At 43.8% G+C, this 20409-nt stretch overlaps 1 protein-coding gene across 7 annotated transcripts in view; it reads left to right on the top strand.

The window, feature by feature from the left end:
- Window positions 1-20409, top strand: part of AAK1 (AP2 associated kinase 1) — a 171431-nt gene that overhangs the window by 64883 nt on the left and 86139 nt on the right. For all 7 annotated transcript variants that reach the window (XM_040224062.1, XM_040224064.1, XM_040224061.1 and 4 more), the window contains exon 3: window positions 13657-13775. In XM_040224062.1, the coding sequence (XP_040079996.1) occupies window positions 13657-13775 (119 nt within the window). The remainder of the gene's footprint in view (window positions 1-13656; window positions 13776-20409) is intronic.

Below are 20409 nucleotides of genomic sequence, written 5' to 3'. Positions count from 1 at the left end.
GTAGGAGGCAGCCATCTGATGTAATGTATCTGATCATCATTTCAGCATGGGGTAGAGCGTATGGTAAGCTAGGCCAATGTGTTTCCTACAGTGAATAAAAATAAAGTAAAATCTTTGCCCTTTGAGAGAAAGATTATAGTCCTCCTCAAAGATTGGTTTGCAGACACATGGGATATAATCAGAGTTAGAAAATAAGGCAGGGATGGGGATTGTTAGGTCAAAGTTCACATAGGAGCTCAGGTTTGAGTTGCACTTGGACTTACAGCTACTCATTTACTAATTAAAGAGAAGGCAGGCATTCCAGATACAGAACATGAGCAAAAAGCACCGAGGCACTAGGGGACACCGTCCAGTCCCTCAGCTCTGTGTGGGCTCCAGACTCTCATGGGCCTCGTCTGCTACATTAAGGGTAGGATTTCATCTTGTAGGTGGTTGGGGCTAGAGGAGTATTGTCAGCAGGGAAGTAGCATTCTCACATTGCTATTAATTTATGAAATATCTATTAATCATCTATTGTGTCCTGAGATGGGCTTCCCTGGTGGCTAGTGGTAAAGAATCCACCTGCCAGTGTAGGAGATGCAGGTTCGATCCCTGGGTCCGGAAGATCCTCTGGAGAAGGAAATGGCAACCCATTCCAGTATGCTTGCACGGGAAATCCCATAGGCAGAGGCTCGCAAAAGAGTTGAACACGACTTAGTGACTCGGCAAGAACAGCAGCAGCAAACGTACCAGACACCGTGCTAGCCCTGAGGGCTCCAGGAGAAACAAGCTCTTCTTGCCATTTTAATTTTCTTTGGTGACTCATTTTTCAAGTGCCCCACCTCGAGAATAATGTGGAATGTTGTTCGTACACTTGCATGGTATTCAAAGTCCTAAAAGCAGTGTTTAATGATAACCTTAAAGTATACATAGTATACTTTATGAAAAAATATAAAGTATCATATAGTATATAATAAAGTACTATGATGACATAGTATTTTTCTGCCAAGGCAGAAAAAAGTGGTTCCTTCTTTGCTTTAGCCTGCCTCGTAGGGAGATGAGCATGTCACAGGAGGTCACAACACACTGTGCTGAGTGCAGCAATAAAAGTACAAAACCAATACAGAATTGTAAAGCAAAAATTAAAAATAAATAAATAAATTAAAAAAAAAAAAAAGTACAGGCCAAATATGTGATAATGAAAGCCAGGGGGATAAAGTAATTATCCTCTAATTAAAAAAAAAAATAAAGCCGGGGGGCAATTATCAGGGAAAGGGAAGACTTCATGGAAGAGGTGTTATTTTAGCAATGTTAAACTCCTTTTATCTAGCAGAGGATCGGGTCAGAATGTTCTCCGCAGAGGGAATGACATGCAGCAAAAACGTTCTAGTTCTGAAAGCTTGGTGGTAGAGGAGAGAGCATGGGAAGATAGATGCTGGGCGAGGACAGGAAATATTCAGGTTGTCAAGGTCTAGAGCATATTTTGTTGGTGGGAGTGTAAAGTGATACAACCACTTTGAGAAAAGGTCTGGCAGTTTCTTCTAAAACTAAATATACACCCACTCAGTGGCGTAGCACTTATACTCTTATTTGTTTTAGTCGCTAACTGGTGTGCGATTCTTGCAACCCCATGGACTGTAGCCCGCCAGGCTCCTCTGTCCATGGGATTCTCCAGGCAAGAATACTGGAGTGGGTTACCATTAGGTATTTACCCAAGAAAAATAAAAGCATATGGCACAAAAAGACTTGTAAAAGAATGTGTTTAGAGTTTTGTTCATAATAGCTCCACATTTGAAATAACCCAAATGTCGATCAGTAAGAGAAAAATACATAGGTCAACAATAATAGCAACAAACTACTGACACCAATATAAACTATTGTTAAATAAAATGTCCTTACACAAAAAAGCACATACTGTATGATTCCATTTACATGAGGATTTAAAGTTGATAAAAGTAGAAGTAGATTGCATCCAGTGGGGATATGAGGGTGGGATTATCTGGAAAGGGGTTGAGAGAACTTTCTGTGATTGAAAGGTTTTATATCTTGTTAGGGGTTTGGGTTACTTGAGTGTGCATTCATCAACACGTATCCAATAATATACTTAAGATTTATACATTTCTCTGCAAATAGATTTTATTTCTACCCAGCCCCTCCAAAAGAACTGTAAATTCTGAATAGTCGTTAAAGATATGGTGAAGTGCACCAAGGTCTACACCTTTCTTGGAAATGCATCAAAAATATGAGTTGATGATTACATAGACAGATGATAAATATGTGATAAAACAAGTGTAGCAAAATGTTAACAATTTGTGGACTCTAGGTGGTGAGCATATGGAGGTTCACCATATGAAAGTATGATCTTTTTGATTTTGCTGTGTGTTTGAAATTCTTCACAATAAAATGGGGGAAAACATAAAGATTCTTAGCATACTGCTGCATTCAGGAAGTTGGTCTTTATTCTGATTTTGGGAAGTTAATGAATCCTTTTAAGAGGAGTTTTTAGACGATTATAAGACTGGAAAGAGATCCAAGGCATGACACTAAGAACTCTATTTTAGTTCCGATAGGAAAAGAGAAGAGTATGAAAGAGTGTCGGGTGAAAGAGCAGTGTGAATTCCAGAGAGGTTTAAGGGATAGAATTGTTAAGACTTGGGTAGTGGTGAGAGTTGGGGTGGGAAGGAGATTGGGAACTGGTGCACAAGTACTGGGGAAGGGGTCCAAGACCTGGGAGCTGGTGGACGGTGATGGGTAGTCTGGTCAGACATCCTGAACTTCAGAAAAAAGGCTTTAGCATGAAATGAAGTTGGAATGGGCTGTGATTAACTGTTGGGAGCTGAGAGAATGTCACCCTGCTTTCCAGGTTGGGGACTTGTCTGCCTCATAACCAGGAGGGTCGAGGAGATTAGGGTGACCTGGACAAAGCAGATGTGTTTGAAAATCAGTTCTAATGAAACCTAAAGAAATTGAAAACTCTTCTATTATGTACCTTTGATGTCAGTGCCTGTCCCAGGAGAACAAAAGACACAGCTTAGCCTGGCTGCTGAGCTCAAATAACCACAATAGAAAATGCTCTTTCTGGAACAGAGCTGGTTAACCTGATCCTACTCTGAAAGCACAAAATGCAGAAACTGAAGTAAGCTTTGAAGCATGAAGTTAGAATGGAATGCTCTGGAATTAACAGTTGGAAGCTAAAAGAATGTCAGCCAAACTTTGACTTCGCAGTTCTTTGGAGAAAGTGGGCGAGTAACACACATGGAGTGTTGGTGGAGGGACCTCCCTGGTGATCCAGTGGTTAAGAATCCTCCTTGCAATGCAGGGGATGCTGGTTTGATCCCTGGTTGGGGAACTAAAATACTATATGCCTCAGAGCCGCTAAGCCCGCATGTCTTGACTAGAGAGCTCCTGCACCGCTAACTACAGAGCCCACACGCTCTAGAGTCTGCGCCCTGCAGTGGAGAGCCTGCATGCTGCAGCTGAGACCCAAGGCAGCCAAAAATAAAATAAGTATTAAAAAACAAAGTGTTGGTGGAAATGATTCGAGCTGGGGCTTGGGTGTCTGTGGTGGGGGCTGACGAACCTGGGCACAGAGTCTGCGCCCTCTGGCCGGTCCCAGCTGCTCCCCAGGTTTGCACACCATTTGCTAGAAGATAGCTGGCACCAGTGGCTTGAGGGAGGGCGGGGGCGAGACAGTTCCTGCCCAAGAGGCTCTTCACTCCTTCAGGTGAGGGATGAGGCAGCAGTGGGCACAGGGGTTTTGATTTCTTTTCCTTCTCAACTGAAGAGGGTTTTTCTTTTCAGCTCAAGTGTTCTTTTTAAAAGAAAGAATCACTCGTGGAACAAGTGGCACTGTGACAGTGCAGAGGTTTCTGTAGAGATTGCACCTGTGCTTGTTACCCCAGAATACCATCCAGTGAGCTTTATCTCAGAGGACCCATTGTCGTGCTGGGCCGTGCACTCGGGTTTTGCTCTGTGGATGGGCTGCCTCATCACCCACGGACCTTCTCAAAATGTGTCCCTTCTTCCCCTTGCTAGATTCTAACCTCCTGAAAAGTCGGCACTGTGTAGTGTGTCTCAGTTTGGTGTGGTGTGGATTTTTTGGTTTTGTTTGCTTGTTTTTTTGGTATCCTTAGGGTGCTGGGCGGGTACCTGAAGACTGCTTATGCAGTGGGCGCTGTGCTTCATGACATGGGCCACAGCAAGATAGTTGTCATCCTTGTCCTTGTGCAGTTTACAGGGTTCAGGGGAAGAAGCCATCAAACCGGGAATTAACTGCCTAAGTATTGCATTATGCTCCTGATAACGTTCGGAAGGAAAGAGGAGGGTGTGTGTATAACAAGGTATGTAACCTGATCAGAAGAGGAAGGGAGTGGGGACTGGGGCAGTCAGGGGAGGTTCATCAGGGAGATGACATCGAGCCTGAAACATGAAGGGTGGCTCGTGGGAGCTGCTCAGGCCAGGAATGAGGTGAATAGGGCAGAGGGAGGGATATGTATAGCCATCTTTAGGTAGCGTGGAGCACAGGCAACATGTGGGAAGAAAACAGGCAGTCGTGGCTGGAACAGAGTGAGCAGTGAGAGGCTATGATGTGAATGAGGCTGGAGAGATGTGAGCTCAGTTGCTCGCATCATATCATGGGGTGCTTTGCGGGCCATGTCAGCATTTGGAGTTTCCTTCTAAGAAGGGCCAGAAGCCACGTGGATTTTCAAACAGGAGAATGATACTCAATTTCTGTTTTTATAAGATCACCCTGGCTTGTAGTATAGAGAAGAGAAAATGGCTCAGCATGACCTGGGGATATCAAGGAACAAAGACCTCAGCCCTGTTGATGTCTGTCACCATTTCTGCATTTGCTAGACAGCTAATGCCATGGAAACAGTTCGACAAGGCGGGCCGGGGGGCTCTGGGAAAGACCCTCATCTGGTCAATCTCCGATGGTGACAGTCCAGGCTCAATGTGCTCTGGTTTTACGTGCAGTAATTTACAAGCCTCTGCTGTGTGTGAGCCAACCTGATTTCTTTCTTTTTTAAACTTTTCATTTTATATTGGAGAATAGCCAATTAACAATGTTGTGATAGTTTCAGGTGAGCAGCAAAGGGACTCAGCCATACATATACATGTATCCATTCTCCCCCAAACTCCCCTTCCATCCAGACTGCCACAAAACATTGAGCAGAGATCCCTGTGCTGTATACAGTAGGTCCTTGTTGGTTATCTGTTTTAGATGTAGCAGTGTGTACATGTTCATCCCAAACTCAACTATCCCTCCTCCTAATTTCTTAAACTCTGACCTTTTGTTCCAGGCAGGCAGGTATCTTCTCTGGCAGTTTTTGGGGGATGGAGGAGAATTTTGCCTAGAGAGAAACCCTGAACTGCAGATGTTCCCCAGTTGTTACAGTCCTAGAAAGGAAGAGCCAGCTGCCAGCTGCCCCGTGTTCAACCTGGGCTGTGGCCGTGATTGGATTCTGTTGATATTTCTGGACCACTGCCAGAGTTTGCCAGTGTCTGACTGTGCCCACAGCTCCCGAGGGGGAGAGAGGAAGTTGAGAACCTCCAGTCATCCCCCATCTGGGTGTTCTTTCTGCCTGGGGCAGGGACTGCTGTGACACGTTCCCCAGAAGGAAGCTGGCACATGGTGATTTTTAATTTGAGGCGAGTTAGGCGAGATTGACGTTAAAAAAACAAACCCCAAGTCCCCACTGAAATCAGTGTTGAACAAATGCTGCAGATTGACCTTTTCTCCTGCAGAATCTTTGCTGTGCTCCTTGCCATCTGTTCTAGAGTTTAGGAAACTTTGGTTCCTTCTGAAACTTCTGGCAAAATGTGAAATCAGTTGTGGATGGGTGTTTGTCCGCCTCTTGGTCGTCACTCCCTGTGGGAGCTCACAGACACTGCACCCGAGTTCTCCCTCCCACCAGGCCCTGCGCAGGTCCCTTGCCTTTCACTGTGTCTTTTCCCATACATTCCCTGGTAATGGAGGTGTCCTGCAGGGTCTGCTGTAGGGAGGGAGAGTCAGTAGCGAAGGAGAGGGGACCAAGGTCAGGGCCAGGAATTGGTGTGCCTGGATTGCAGCCCTCTGGCCCTGCCTCTAGGTGGCAGCACTGGGAAGCCACTTGGGCTTTTCGCTGTGCCTCAGTTGCCCAGCTGGTCAAGTAGAGTCCGTCATACATGTCCTGCTACTTCACAGGACTCTCGTAAAAGTCGAAGCTGGGCTGTCTCATTCAGTCCTGGAAATGGGTTTCCTTGACTTGCACAAGGGTGAAGAGCTTCTCTACAGTTGTAGCCAGGATTTAAAAATCAGGAGATTTCTCCTAAAAATCGAGCTTCTTTTGGAAATCAGGAAACTTGGCAGCCCTCAGCCCACATTCCTCCATGGCAACAGCTGGCCTTCACTGAGAAGCAGCCGCCATGAACGGGGTGTGCCCTTTCTGGTTTGCCCGGGCCCGCCCCTGCTCATGATTCCCATCAGCAGGCTCCCTCTGGACACTTTGCTGTGCCTGCACTGCCTCCCTGCTTTAGCTGGTCTGTCTGGCCCCTGTAGGTATTTGAGTTTATGCCCTTTATCTCAAGAAGATACTCCAGATTTAGAACTTTAACGACTTTCATTTAGAGACCACCTGTATCTACCATAAATACAGAGGATTGGGTGGGGAGGAGGTAAGGCCAGGCCACCTGTATTCATCATATCCCTCCTGTGGGTATGATGGTGTCTTGCCTGTCATTCAGTCCTCCCCAAAGCAGAGGTGAATCTCAGCCACCCTTGAAAGGTGAAAGGACGGGGCCTCAGGGAGACTGTGGCTTTCCTGAGCTGGGGTCTGAACCTAACCTGGTGGACTCCACAGGAATACTCCACGGTCTCAGTGTAGAGTGGACCTGGTGGCCCTGCCCCCACTCCCACCTCTGCAAGCTGCCTGTGCACATATGTGTCCGTGGTAGGCTTGTAGGTAAAGGCTGTTTGCGTGACTCACGGTGCTTACCCCTTACCTTTATATAGGGATATGGAATATTCTTTGGGTTTTTTCCTCCTTTAAAGCAGAGTTTCCCCACCTTTTTCTAGCATCTTTGTCAGAATGAATATTCAGCAGATAAAAGGAAGCTGTGTGCAGAGCCACTGCAGCATCTCCTGTAATCCTAGGTCTCCGAGGGACCCATTCATTTAAATACCACTAATTTGGTCTTAATTCCTGCAGTTGAGGAAATGGAGACCAAAGAGATCCAGTAACTTCTCCAGTGTTGTTCTTTCTTTTCTATCTCCTGGGTAAATACCACTTTAACTGGATTCGCTCTCTAATTATTATTTGTTGATTAATTAATTTTTGGCTGTGCTGGATCGTCATGGCAGTGCGTGGCTTTCTCTAGTTTTGGGGTAAGGGGCTACTCTTCAGGGGCAGTGGGTGGACGTCTCATTTCGGTAGCTTCCCTTGTTGTGGGGCACGGGCTCTAGGCACGTGGTGTTCAGTAGCTGTGGCGTGGGCTCAGCTCTTTGGAGGCATATGGAATCCTCCTAGACCACAGATTAAACCTGACTCCCCTGCACTGGCAGGCGATCCTTATCCACTGCGCCACCAGGGAAGCCCTCTCTCTGTCTGATTCTTTAGTGAAGCTTCAGAAAGCTGTTTAAAATTATTTTATGCTAGCTTTCTGTTAGTTCCAAGAGAAACTGCTTTAAGTAAATAGCAGTCATTGGGTTAAACCTCATTTTGAAAGAGAAACACAGAACGTGTAGGGTGGAGAAGTGGAGGACGTGAGCAGAGTGTGGGTCTGGGTGAAGTTTCCCGCATCTTAGTTTCCTCTGGCTCTGGTTTCTGTTTCCTTTCCTCTCACACAAGTGGAAGCCATTCCTCGAGGTGTGGATGGGACCCATGATAGGAAATGAAGTTTCCTTTTACCTGCAGGAAATAAGCAAGCTGCAGATGCTGGTAACCCAGACTCCAGGCTCGATTGCTAAATATCCACCAAAAACCTCTTTGGCAGCAAATCCAAAAACCCTGTCTCAGCACCATGATGGGCTTCTTTGTTTCACGGTCTAATCATTCTCATTGTCTGCCCAGCTGTTCCCTATCTCTGTGCGTATCACTGCTCAGATCATCAGTTTGGCTCTTTCCTTCTCTTTTCACTCACCTTCCCTCCGATTCGTCCTTGCTAAGTGGAGTCACTGGTGTCTTGATTCATTCAGAACAGCCCCCAGGGCCTGGTACCACATAGTATGATTGCTTATTTGAGATAAAGCCAGGAGCTGTACTACAGTTACTTTAAAAGCCCCATTGCCAGTGTTGAATAGCATGATCAGGCTCCTTGAGAAGGTTCTGTTTAAAAGATTTCAGTCCAGATAATGATTTTGATGACCGTGATCTCCTGTTGATGTCAAAGTTGAACAAGATTTTTAGAAATTATATAATCCCCTCTGTTTGTATTACAAAGGGCTTCCCTGGTGGCTCAGATGATAAAGAATCTGCCTGCAGTGCTGAAGACCTGGGTTCAATCTCTGGATCGGGAAGATCCCCTGGAGAAGGGAATAGCAACCCACTCCAGTATTCCTGCCTGAAGAATCCCATGGACAGAGGAGCCTGGCAGGCTAGAGTCCGGGGGGTCACAAATAGTTGGACACGACTGAGCGACTACACTGTCACTTTTTCTTTCATGTATTACAAATTCTCACTTTCCTTTTTTCCCTCAGAGATAGATAGCCATTTCTGTCATCTTCACTTGAGAGGTAGAAGTCCAAGTTATCTCAGTAATTTCATTGGTGACTTGTCGATACTGTGCTCATTAAAGCCTTTTATCAGGACAGTGGTAGGAAGCAGGTAAACCTGAATTTAAAAGATGAGCGATCTCTTGGGAAATGCAAATTAAAATCACAATTAAATATCACTTCACACTCAAGAAGGCAATGGCAACCCACTCCAGTACTCCTGCCGGGAAGTTCCCATGGATGGAGGAGCCTGGTAGGCTGCATTCCACGGGATCGCTAGGAGTCAGCACGACTTCACTTTCACTTGCATGCATTGGAGAAGGAAATGGCAACCCACTCCAGTATTCCTGCCTGGAGAATCCCAGGGACGGGAGAGCCGGGTGGGCTGCCATCTATGGGGTCGCACAGAGTCACTGCTGAAGCGACTTAGCAGCACCAACACACTCAATAGAATGGCTAAAATAGGAAGTTCTAAATAGGAAGTTCTAAAACCAAGTGTTGGTATTAGGACAGGGTCCATATTTCTCAGTGTGTGTGTGTGTGCTCAGTTGCTCAGTCCTGTCCAGCTGTTAGAGACCCCATGGACTATAGCCCACCAGGCTCCTCTGTCCATGGGATTTTTCAGGCAAGAATACTGGAGTGGGTTGACATTTTCTTCTCCAGGGGATATTCCCCACCCAGGGATTGAACCTGAGTCTCTCATCTCTCATTGCGACAGGGCAATAATTAGCTTGAGTTGTATAGTAGCTGCCCCTTTACATGGACCATATACTTTGGTTTGCCACAATCTCCACCACTCTCTGTAGTCTTTTCTAATCTCTCCTCATTAAGAGGAAAGCTAATTCATTTTTGAGGACTCACTATGTGTCAGGGGAACCAAACACAAAACCTCTAATTCATATAGTGAGTGGAAAGTTCCCATCTGCATCATCAGAAATTAGAGGGAGAAAGTGAGGCCAAGAGTACTGTGTATTTTAGGGAAAGTGGGAGAAATCATGTTTCTTTGTGGAAATTAAAAAGAAAAAAATTTCTGCATTTAAAATGAATTGGTATAAGTGAGTCTGTCAAAGTTATCCTGTCCTGCCTCTTTTCCTTGCCTCACATAATGGGTCAGATCCTTTTTCCCGTTACAGTTCAATATGTTCACGAATTTTTCCAAGAAATGGATTGCAGCAAAATCCTGAAGATTATCTTAGTGTTTTAAAAAATGCCAGTAGGCAGAGCGATTGGCACAGGCTCCATTGGGCAGACTGGCACGGGCTCTGCTGAATGTTAGCTTTTCTTCCCTCTGTGCAAACTCTCCCTAGCTCCGCTTTAGATTTTTCCATTTAATCAAGATGTAGGGATGCAACTCAGTCTTAGGTAAGCACCTCTCTTGAAGCCTGATAGCTGCCTTCTGTAATCCCCATACCCTCTTCAGCTGTGGCCGAGCCTCTTCTCACCCTGATACGCATGGCAGATGTGGGCCTGAGGTGAAGAAGAGTTGTGCTGTTTGCTCTCTACCTGAAATTTACACTCCTCTTAGTCAGCCATGTGGTGAAAGTGACTAACATCTTTAAACTGACAAATCCTATCAGGCTTTGATTTTTTTCTTTTTCAAGATTTTTTTTTTTTTTTTTTGATGTGGATCAGTTTTTTAAGTCTTTATTGTCCTTGTTACAATATTATTTCTGTTTTGGTTTTTAAGCCCTGATTTAAATGCTTCTTACCTGCAAGTGCCCATGTGGCGCTAGTGGTAAAGAACCCGCCTGCCAGTGCAGGAGACATAAGAGATGCAGGTTTGATCCCTGGGTGGGGAAGATTCCCTGCAGGAGGTCATGGCAACCCACTCCAGTGTTCTTACCTGGGAAATCCCATGGACGGAGGAACCTGGAGGGCTACAGTGCTTAGGGTCTTCAAGGGTCAGACGCGACTGAAGCGACTTAGCATGCAGCACGCACCTGCAAATAAGCCCCTTGATAGGCACAGATGCCTGAAACTTGGTTCTGTTTGTGGGAAGCATAGTGGCTCATTTCTTTGTCTGTAGATTAATGTTGGTCATAGACTTTGAGAGTCTGGCCTGGCATTTCTCAACCAGTCATGCTTGACTGGATCCTGCCTTAGGCCTCGGAACTGATTCTCCAGTCCTGTCTGGAAATGTCATCTTGCTACCTGGTGAAGAAAGCTGCTCTGCTCCCACCTGGTGGCAGTTATCTCGAATTGCTGCATCACCAACCTGCTCCTGCAGGCTCACCTTGTCCTTTAGTGGTGCCTGATGTCACAGAACTGTAGGAACAGGTCATTCCCAGCTTCTGTTCTGCAGCACTGTCGGGTGTCTCCTTGTGATCTAAATGCCTATTGCACAGTTTTCACTAAGTGGAAAGAACACTTTTTTAGATAATTAGGACAGTAACACCGGCCCAAGTTCTGCCCACAACTAGCCATTGGGTCCTAAAAATGTGGTTCCTCCCCCAGAAAGCAAAATGCTAGGACTTAACACTCTGTAGCAGCACTGCTTGAAGAAGGAAATGGCAACTCACTCCAGTGTTCTTGCTGGGAAAATCCCATGGACAGAGAAGCCTGGCGGGCTACAGTCCATGGGGTTGCAGAGAGTCAGACATGACTGAGCAACTGAGCACAGCACAGAACCACGGCTGGTACAAAGTCTGCAGTTCTGTGATTTAAAGAGAAATTCAAAATGTGTAAAAGGAATACCCACTTGTATTCTTCACACAACAATTATGATTATACATAGAAATTTTATAATTTATCATTTATATTAATACTATTATTTTCTCCAAGTTTAATTGCTTATAAGGCATATTATGAATTTAATGGCTTTTGAGGGGGAAAGGGAAGACAAATAATACTGCATTAAATGTACATATTTATTACAAGAAAATTCTGGTCCTAAAAATTAAAATGTAAAAATATGCATCTTAGAATTGCTTTCTTTTGCATGTGTGTTAGACTTCTATCTATTATCGATGCTTGCTAGGGTTTTAAAAATCTTTTATGGCAAATACTCAAAATTGTAGAATTAAATCGACAGTTGAGCAGTATGAGTGGACTTTATTATAAGAAAATGAAAAATGTTATTGAGGTACAAAGATTAGAGAGATGACAGCTGAAATGAAAGACTGGGTGGTAAATTTTAGTGTTTATCTGAGTACTGAAGAACACAGTGACAGGAAATACACAAACATGCGATCTCTGCTAAATCATTATCAAAATGCACATTTGGAACATTTGAATCTGTTCAAAAATTTTTTAACGCAGAATTATGTGTGTGTTTATGAAAAAACGCAACAAAGTTGTATGATTAAGTTTCTCTTTGGTTGCATGGAACAGAATCCTACTCAAGTTAATTTGAAAAAAAAAAAACCAGTTATTATAAAGATACAACAGGAAATACTGAGAACATCGACAGACAGCTGCTGGAGGGCTGCTGGGTCTTCGAGGATTTCGAGTGGAATGGTTGGGACCCAGGTCTTATATCACAGGCCTGAGGTCTCTATAATCACTACTAATGGCCCTGTCTCATCCCAGGACTATGCCATAACCCCAGCTCAAGTTCCTGTACTGCTGACTTCTCTCTGTGTTCAGCTCCATCCAATTAGTCATCACCTCCATGCAAAGAGGGCTTGCCTAGTAGCTCAGCAAAGAACAGCCTAGCAGTTTTTTTCAGTATCCAGGGTCAATGTGCAGGGTAGTACAAGCTAAATTAATGCAGGTGTGTGAGCAGGGATAGACTAATTGTCTGATATAACTGCTGGTTATCCAAAAGCTTCACCTTTGGTAGTTTTGCTGCACCTTATCTACCCAAACTCTTTTTAACAGTGGCACTGAAGGCCTCTGACAGTGTTTGAAGAGTGAGGTCAAGGTTAGGGGTTCTAAGAATTTGTGGAACACCAAAGTATAACCAGTTTAGAGCATTGAAGGATTTCTGTTAGAGTTATAGTAATCTCTTTTATGAATTATGAACTGTGTTTTAGAGTAGGGTTAGTGCAGACATTAAAAAAATCTGCCCAATAGTCATCGTGCTTCCCTGGTAGCTGCTGTGTAGAGTAGCTCTTTCCTAACTGTGACCGTGTCTTCTCAACAGCCCATGAGGTAGGGAGGGCAGAAGTAATCCTCCAAGTGTATTGTTGATTAGTCAGGGGATAAGGTGAGGAGGGATGAGAAGAAAGGAAGGGAAGGAGATTCTCGAAATTGATTGCTAACTATCTTAGAACAGTTTTTGAAATAATTTCCAAGCCTCTCTGTTTAAGTATTGGACTTAGGTGTTTTTTTTTTTTTTTTTCTTTCTTTCTTTCTTTTAAAGAAGTCCTTGGTTGAATCTCATCTCTTTGAGCCTCTGTTTTCTTCAGTGAGTAACTGTTGTCATACAGGGAAGAATATCACCTAGCTTCCTAGGATTGTGGTATGAATTAACAAGAGCTCAGAGTGCCCAGGAGAAAGATTCCCTGGTGGCTCAGACAGTAAAGCATCTGCCAGCAATGCAGGATACCCGGGTTCAATCCCTGGGTTGGGAAGATCCTTTGGAGAAGGAAATGGCAACCCACTCCAGTACTCTTGCCTAGAAAGTTCTGTGGATGGAGGAGCCTGGTGGGCTACCGACCATGGGGTCACAAAGAGTCGGACACGACTGAGTGAGTTCACGACGACAGAGTGCCCAGGAGAGCAGGTGGAATGTAGTTGGTTCTTTTTTTTCATCTGTTCATTCATCTGTTTATCTATTATTGTTCTCCTGTTTTGTTTTTTTTTTTTTTTTTTTAGATAGGAGTTCAGGAACAGTTTTTCTGATTCTTGCTACCCTATCCCACAAATAATACCTCTGAATCCCAGAATCTTAAGAACACATTTTGTGCCAGACCAGCCCTAGGCCTAGCTGACCATGGCATCAGAACCATTAGCAGTGACATCAGCAGCCTGCAGCCACATGGTCATTCGACTGACTTCTACAACATGACTTACAAGAGTTTGTGTGTGTGCTTCTCTCCCAGGTGGATTTGCCATCGTGTTTCTGGTGAGGACAAGCAATGGAATGAAATGTGCCTTGAAACGCATGTTTGTCAACAACGAGCATGATCTCCAGGTGTGCAAGAGAGAAATCCAGATAATGGTAAGGTTGCCCATCAGACTTGGGCTCACTTGTTCAAATGCTGGGGAGGGACTATGCCCTCCCATAAGAAAGCCCCAGGCGGTGCTTCTTTCCTTCCCTGAGATGACAGTAAGGCCTCGCCCAAGATGGGAGTGAACAGCCAAGGGGTATAGGGTGTTGCCCCTGCCTCAGTCATTCTCAGCTGGAGAGTTGAGGAGTAGAAGCATATTGAGAGAACTGACCAATTTTCAGGTCAGAGAAATAGTTTGAGGCACTGGGAAAAACGTACTTAACAGCTTGGTTCCCAGAATTATTAATAGTTACAGAGATCTGAGGTTGCCAGCGAATCTCTTCTTGTAGTCTTATCATCTATCAGCTACCAGTCCTAGTTTTCAGCCCTCAAGTCCTTCATCATCCTGTGAATGATGACGGAGCCTTCCACATCTTTGTATTTTGTCCATGTCGTCCTTCCCCACAGAATGCTTCTCTTTTTCTTTTTTTGCCTAGAAATGCTTACTCATACATACTCTGATTCCGTTTATAAAAGGTTAAGAATAAGCAAAAGTGATCCATGGTAATAGAGGTCAGAAAGTGGCTATCTGGTTGTGAGCAATTCACTAGAAAGGGGTATATGGGAACTTTCTGGGCCACAGACATTGTTCTGTATCCTGTTTTGGGTAGTGGTTATGGCTGCACAATTGTCAGACCTCAGTTGGGCACCTTAAAATCTGTGCCTTTTATATATTAATTATATCTCACTTCTTAAATCCTCAGTTTTCAGGATTTAGGTTCCTCTTGTGTTTAAAGAAAGAGACCCCGTCTGTTAGATATTTGATGAAATATTTGTGGATGAAATAATGTGATTTCTTGAAATTAAATGAGTGGGTTTAGAAGAGAAACAAGATTGGCAATGAATTGGTTATTGCACCAGCAGAGTGATGCATATATGGGAGTTTGTTGGAGTATTTGCTTTCTTTCACTTGTGTTTGACATTACACATTTCAGAAATCTGGGTAGTCCTTTACTATGCCTTGTGTTTCCTCAGTACTTTTGTTTGTGTCAGTTATGTTCCTTATCATGTTATTTTATAAGTAATTTAGAAAGTAAGTTATTTAAAACCAGAGACTTTGTATTCCAGTACATTGCCTAGCATAAAGGAACTACTTAAACTTTGGATGAAATGAATATATGAATAATGATCGTAGCAGATGCACATGTCACCTAGGGGTGATGGCTCCTTTGTGCCCTGCATTTTAATACTCTTGGTAAGCACATTAAGAAAGAGGTCCAGAAAATGGGTGAGAGTGGCAATGTGGGGATTCCCCCAGGCTTTGCTTGCCATTGTGTGATTGCCCTTTCAGTGGCTACTTCTGGAGTAACAAGTGGTACAGCTCAGGGTTTTAGAGAGCCTGGTAATATGTAGATTGCAGAAAGCTGAAACTATTTGGGAAGAAACTGTTGACAGAAATAAATGTTGCTGTCATCATTGCAAAGCAAGCAAACCGCCCCCCCCGCCCCCCCAAGGCTGATAGACATATAGTCAGGGCCGTGTGGATCTGTCCTCAAGCGCCAGTGTCCTCCCGGCCCGGCCACTTGGCCCAACAGCCCTGCTACTCTGTTTCCCTTTCTCCATCCAGTGTTTTCCAGATGCTGTTCCTCCTCTCTCCACCTCCCCTTTTCCTTGCTCAGCTCTCACACTCCGCTTCCCCTCTTTGCTTCTGCTCTCTCCTCTTCCCAAAATGCCTTTCTCATTCATCTTCAGGTGTTAGAGTTAATCCCACTCTTTAACTTTCTCCTACTCATTCAGAAACAAGTTTGGAGGGCTTATTTTGTGCTAGGCAGGTGCTGAAGTAAAGGAACTAAGAAGTCGTGGGCCCCTTAGGAGCTCATACATTAATGGACCTGATTTGGAGTTAAATTATATGGTTCGCATTCTGCGGCAGCCATGTATTAGCAATGAGAATTTGATTTTTTCGTTTATATTTTTCCAAAACTTGAACACTCAAATAATTGGAGTAAGCTTATTACAAAAAACATCGAGCGATTCCCTGAGGGGTCCTCCTGTGCCATTGCAGGGTCTCAGAGGCCACCACTTTAAGTGGATCTGTTTGATATATTTCTAAGTAACAAGCTGATATTGCGAATTGTTCTTCCCCCCCTCTGTTTTAGGCAGTACCTTCTATGGAAAGTAAGTTGGCTTGCTTTCATTCCCTACATGCCCTTCCCTCCAAACACTGTCATTGTTCTCATTCCCATTCTTCCAAAATAGCCATAAGTTTGGCAATCTGTCATTTATGTTAATATTAGTTTTTACATTATTATGTAAGAAAACATTGTTTTTGCCAGATCTTCTAAGTGGACTATGATGACTATCGCTTTCTTTTTTTTCTCCCCACTGGAATTAATCACTGTCTTTTTTTTGTTTGTTTTTTTAGGTTTTTTTAAATCTCTGTTTTCTGTGTGCTTTTGCACAGTTTCAAACTCTCCCCCAAGTTGTTCCTTTTAAAAATACTTCTGAACATGTTCTGTTTCATCTTCTTGAGGAAATCTCTCAGTCTTCAGACGTGATGAAATCTGTGTTGGCTGCTCTCTAGGACAGTTCACTGTCTTGTCTTGGAATTTTCTAGCCATTCCTTTTGCTTCTCTTTCTTGTCATATTTGTCGCCTCCTCTTTTCCGCTCTGCTTTCTCCTTTTGGTGGAACTTGTCCTCCAAGAGCTTCCTGATGTATTGTAGGTCAGTTTTTGATAACTTGCAGGTCTGGAAGTATCTTTGTTTTACATTCACACATGTGATAGTGTGCATATAAAAGTCTGGATTGGAAATAGTATTATTGAGATATTGAAAGCATTGCTCTACTGTATTTTAGCTTCATTGTTGAGTTTGGGAAATCCAAAATCATTCTAATACCTTGTCCTTTGGGTGTGACCCATTTTCTCTCCCTAGAAATTTGTAAATTCTTCTTTGTTTACAGTGTTACAAAATTGATTGATATATCTTGGTGGGTGCATTTTTAAATTTTTTATGTTTGTTGTTTGGTGGTCTCATTTAATCTACAAACTCATATCTTTGTGTGGGGAGAATTTCCGTTCGTCTCATTTGATGCTTTCCTTTTCTGTCTTCTTTTACTACCAGTATTTGGATGTTAGTTCTCCTGAACTGATTTTCTGACTTTTTGTTTTCTTCCTTCTATTTTTCATTTCTTTGTCTTATCCTTCTACTTTCCAGCAAATTTTCTCAACTTTATATTCAGCCAAACTGTTGCATTTTTTATATATCAGGCTTTTTAATTTCTAAGACCTTCTTTTTGGTTTTGTTTTGTTTTGGGTTTTGATGAAGTCCAGTTTATTAGTTTTTCCTTTGGGGGATTGTGTTTTTGGTGTAACTTCTAAGAACTCTGCCTGGCTCTCAGTCCTGAAGATTTTATTTATTTACTCTTTTCTGTGAGTGTTTACATTTTGCATTTAAGTCTGGGAGCCATTTTGAGTTAACTTTATGTAAGGCATGAGACTTAGGGTGAAGTTTATTTTATTGTTTGTGGGTGTTCATTTGTTGAAAAGGTGATCTTTCCTTTGTTGAGTGTTATTGTAAAAAATCAGTTGGGCTTATTTGTGAGGGCTGATCTCCAGACATTTCTCTATTTTCTGTTCTATTCCATTAATCTATGTATCTGTTCATCTACCAGCACCACACAGCCTTGATTACTATAGCTTTATAATAAGTCTTGCAATCAGACTGATTCCTCCTACTTCTTTTTTTTCTGAAAATTATTTCTTAATTATTCTCATTCTTTTGTCTTTTCACATAAATTTTAGAATAATCTTATCTATATCTATAGAATGTTCTGCTATAATTTTGGTAAGAATTTCATTAAACTAGTATATCAATTTGGGGAGAAATGTCATCTTTTCTCTGTTCAGTATTCCAGTAAATGAATATGGCACCTCTCTCCATTTATTTGCATCTTTGATTTCTTTCATCAACATTGTGTAGTTTTCAGCATACAGGCCTTGTATGTGTTGTGAGATTTATACCTTGGTTTTGGTTTTTGTTTTGAGTGAGTATAAATGGTATGGGATAATTAATTCCAGTGCCCATATTTTTACTGCTAGGATGTAGAAAATCAGTTGATTTTTCTGTGTTTATTTTGTGTCTTGTAACCTTGCTGACCTTGTTTACTGGTTCTATGAATTTTTTCTCCAATCTTTAGGATTTTCTATGTAGGCCACCAATGTCATTGACAAATAGAGGCAGTTTTATTTTTTACTTTCTGATATGTTTCTCTTTAACTTCCTTTCCTAAAATTACTGCACATCTCACTCATTTAATTATTTATTCAATCATTTATTTATATCAGTTTGTTCTTAAGCATATTAATTTTGTCCTTTTTTCCCCCCTTCAATCTATTTGGTATCTTTGGTTCATACTGGGTAATTCCTGTTGTTTCATCTTTCAGTTCATTGATTCTTTGCTCTCTCCCTTCCATTCTGCTGATGAGCCCATCCATTGTGCTTTTTGCTTTGGTTATTGAATTTTTCAGTTCTAAAATTTCCATTTGGTGGTTCTTTAGGTTTTCTGGTTTTTTGATGACACTTCCTGTTTCTTTGCTGAGGCTTTCTGTTTGTTCATTTGTTTCAAGCATGTCCTTAATTGCTGGTTTAAGCATTTTTGTCATAACTGCTTAATCATAACTGGATGATTCTGTCTTTTTGAAGTGAAAGTCACTCAGTCGTGTCCGACTCTTTGTGACCCCATGGACTGTACAGTTCATGGAATTCTCCAGGCCAGAATACTGGAGTGGGTAGCCTTTCCCTTTTCCAGGGGATCTTCCCAACCCAGGTCTCCCACATTGCAGGTGGATTCTTTACCAGCTGAGCCACAAGGGAAGCCCAAGGATACTGGAGTGGGTAGCCTATCCCTTCTCCAGCGGATCTTCCTGACCCAGGAATCGAACCGGGGTCTCCTGGTGGATTCTTTACCAACTGAGCTATCAGAGAAGCCCAAATCTGTCTTCTTGGTCACCTTCATTGTGGCATCTATTGACTGCTGTTTGTTTTCCACATAGCTTGAGATCTTCCTAGTTCTTGGTATGACAGACAGTATCAGCACTTTCATATTGTGCTGTGAGCTTCTGAATCTTCTGTCAACCTCCTGTTCTGACTGGTTTCTGCTCTGGCGGAGGATTGATGGGACTTGGAAAGTGCCCTCTTGTTACTACTAGGTGGAGGTAGAAGTTCAGGTTTCCTGTGGGGCCTCTGTTTTCACCCCAGAAAGTGCTTCTCATTATAACTAGACTGGGGTAGAAGTTCCAGTTTCCTACTAGGCTTCCTTCCTGGCTTACTTCCCTGGCTTGGGAGTGGGAGTGCCTTGCTACTACCCCCCTGTGGCTTCAGTTGATACCGTGGTGGTGGGATTTGGCCTTGTTGCCACTTGGTGATTGTGGAAGTCTTGACTCTGCTTGGCCTCCTCTCCCTGGCTTGGGAGTGGGAGTGCCTTGCTACTACCCCCCTGTGGCTTCAGTTGATACCGTGGTGGTGGGATTTGGCCTTGTTGCCACTTGGTGATTGTGGAAGTCTTGACTCTGCTTGGCCTCCTCTCCCAGCACCTCAGAGCTGAAGGTCGTGACTCAGCCCTCTCCTGACACTGCCTACCCGGAAGGGAAGGTTGGAGGGATTTGTTGCAGACTAGTGAGGTTGGAAGACTAGGCTCTCCATTTGGTCTTTACTGGCATGGCTGGGTCAGGGCTACCAGTTTTTTCCATGGCTCTTGGCTGGCATAGAACTGTTAGTTTCTATGAGTTCTCTCTTACTGGGTTGCCCCTTTTCTGTGTCTGTCTGGAAAGGGCAGACTTTTTAGGTCTGCACCCATTGGTGTTTTCAGTTTGCTGGCTTCTTCAATTTTCAGTCGGGGAAACATATGGCAAAAAAACACCCAGGCAGCTCACCACTATGTTGTTCCTTGGGTCCCAAAGTTCCTATTCAGTCTGCCTTCTAGTCAACATTTCAGACTTTTGTTATTAAGTCAATTTTTTAAAATTCAGTTTTATGTACAAAATATTTAAGTGTACTTAGCAGGAAGAAAGGGAAAAGTACATCTACTTCACCTTCCCAGAAGCAGAAGTCTTCTGTTTATGCCTTTTTAAAGATTAAACACTTGGACTTCCCTGGTGGTACTGTGGACAGGACTCTACCTGCCAAAGCAGGGGACAGAGGTTCCACCCCTGGTCTGGGAAGATTCCACATGCTGTGGAGCAGCTAGGCCCGCGAGCCACGACCACTGACGCCCGCGCTATCTAGAGCCCTGGGGCCACGACCACTGAAGCCTGCTCTCTAGAGCCCGGGGGCCATGACCACTGATGCCCGCGCTCTCAGAGCCCGGGGGCCACGACCACTGATGCCTGCGCTCTCAGAGCCCGGGGGCCACGACCACTGAAGCCCGCTCTCAGAGCCTGGGGGCCACGACCACTGAAGCCCGCTCTCAGAGCCCGGGGGCCACGACCACTGACGCCTGCACTCTCAGAGCCCAGGGGCCACGACCACTGAAGCCCGCACGCAGAGCCCGGGGGCCACGACCACTGAAGCCTGCTCTCTAGAGCCCAGGGGCCACGACCACTGAAGCCCACTCTCTAGAGCCCGGGGGCCACGACCACTGAAGCC

Source organism: Oryx dammah, unplaced genomic scaffold, assembly GCF_014754425.2.
Source record: "Oryx dammah isolate SB20612 unplaced genomic scaffold, SCBI_Odam_1.1 HiC_scaffold_25, whole genome shotgun sequence".
In the NCBI taxonomy this organism is placed as follows: domain Eukaryota; kingdom Metazoa; phylum Chordata; class Mammalia; order Artiodactyla; family Bovidae; genus Oryx; species Oryx dammah.
This window is presented reverse-complemented; position numbering and strand designations above follow the sequence as displayed.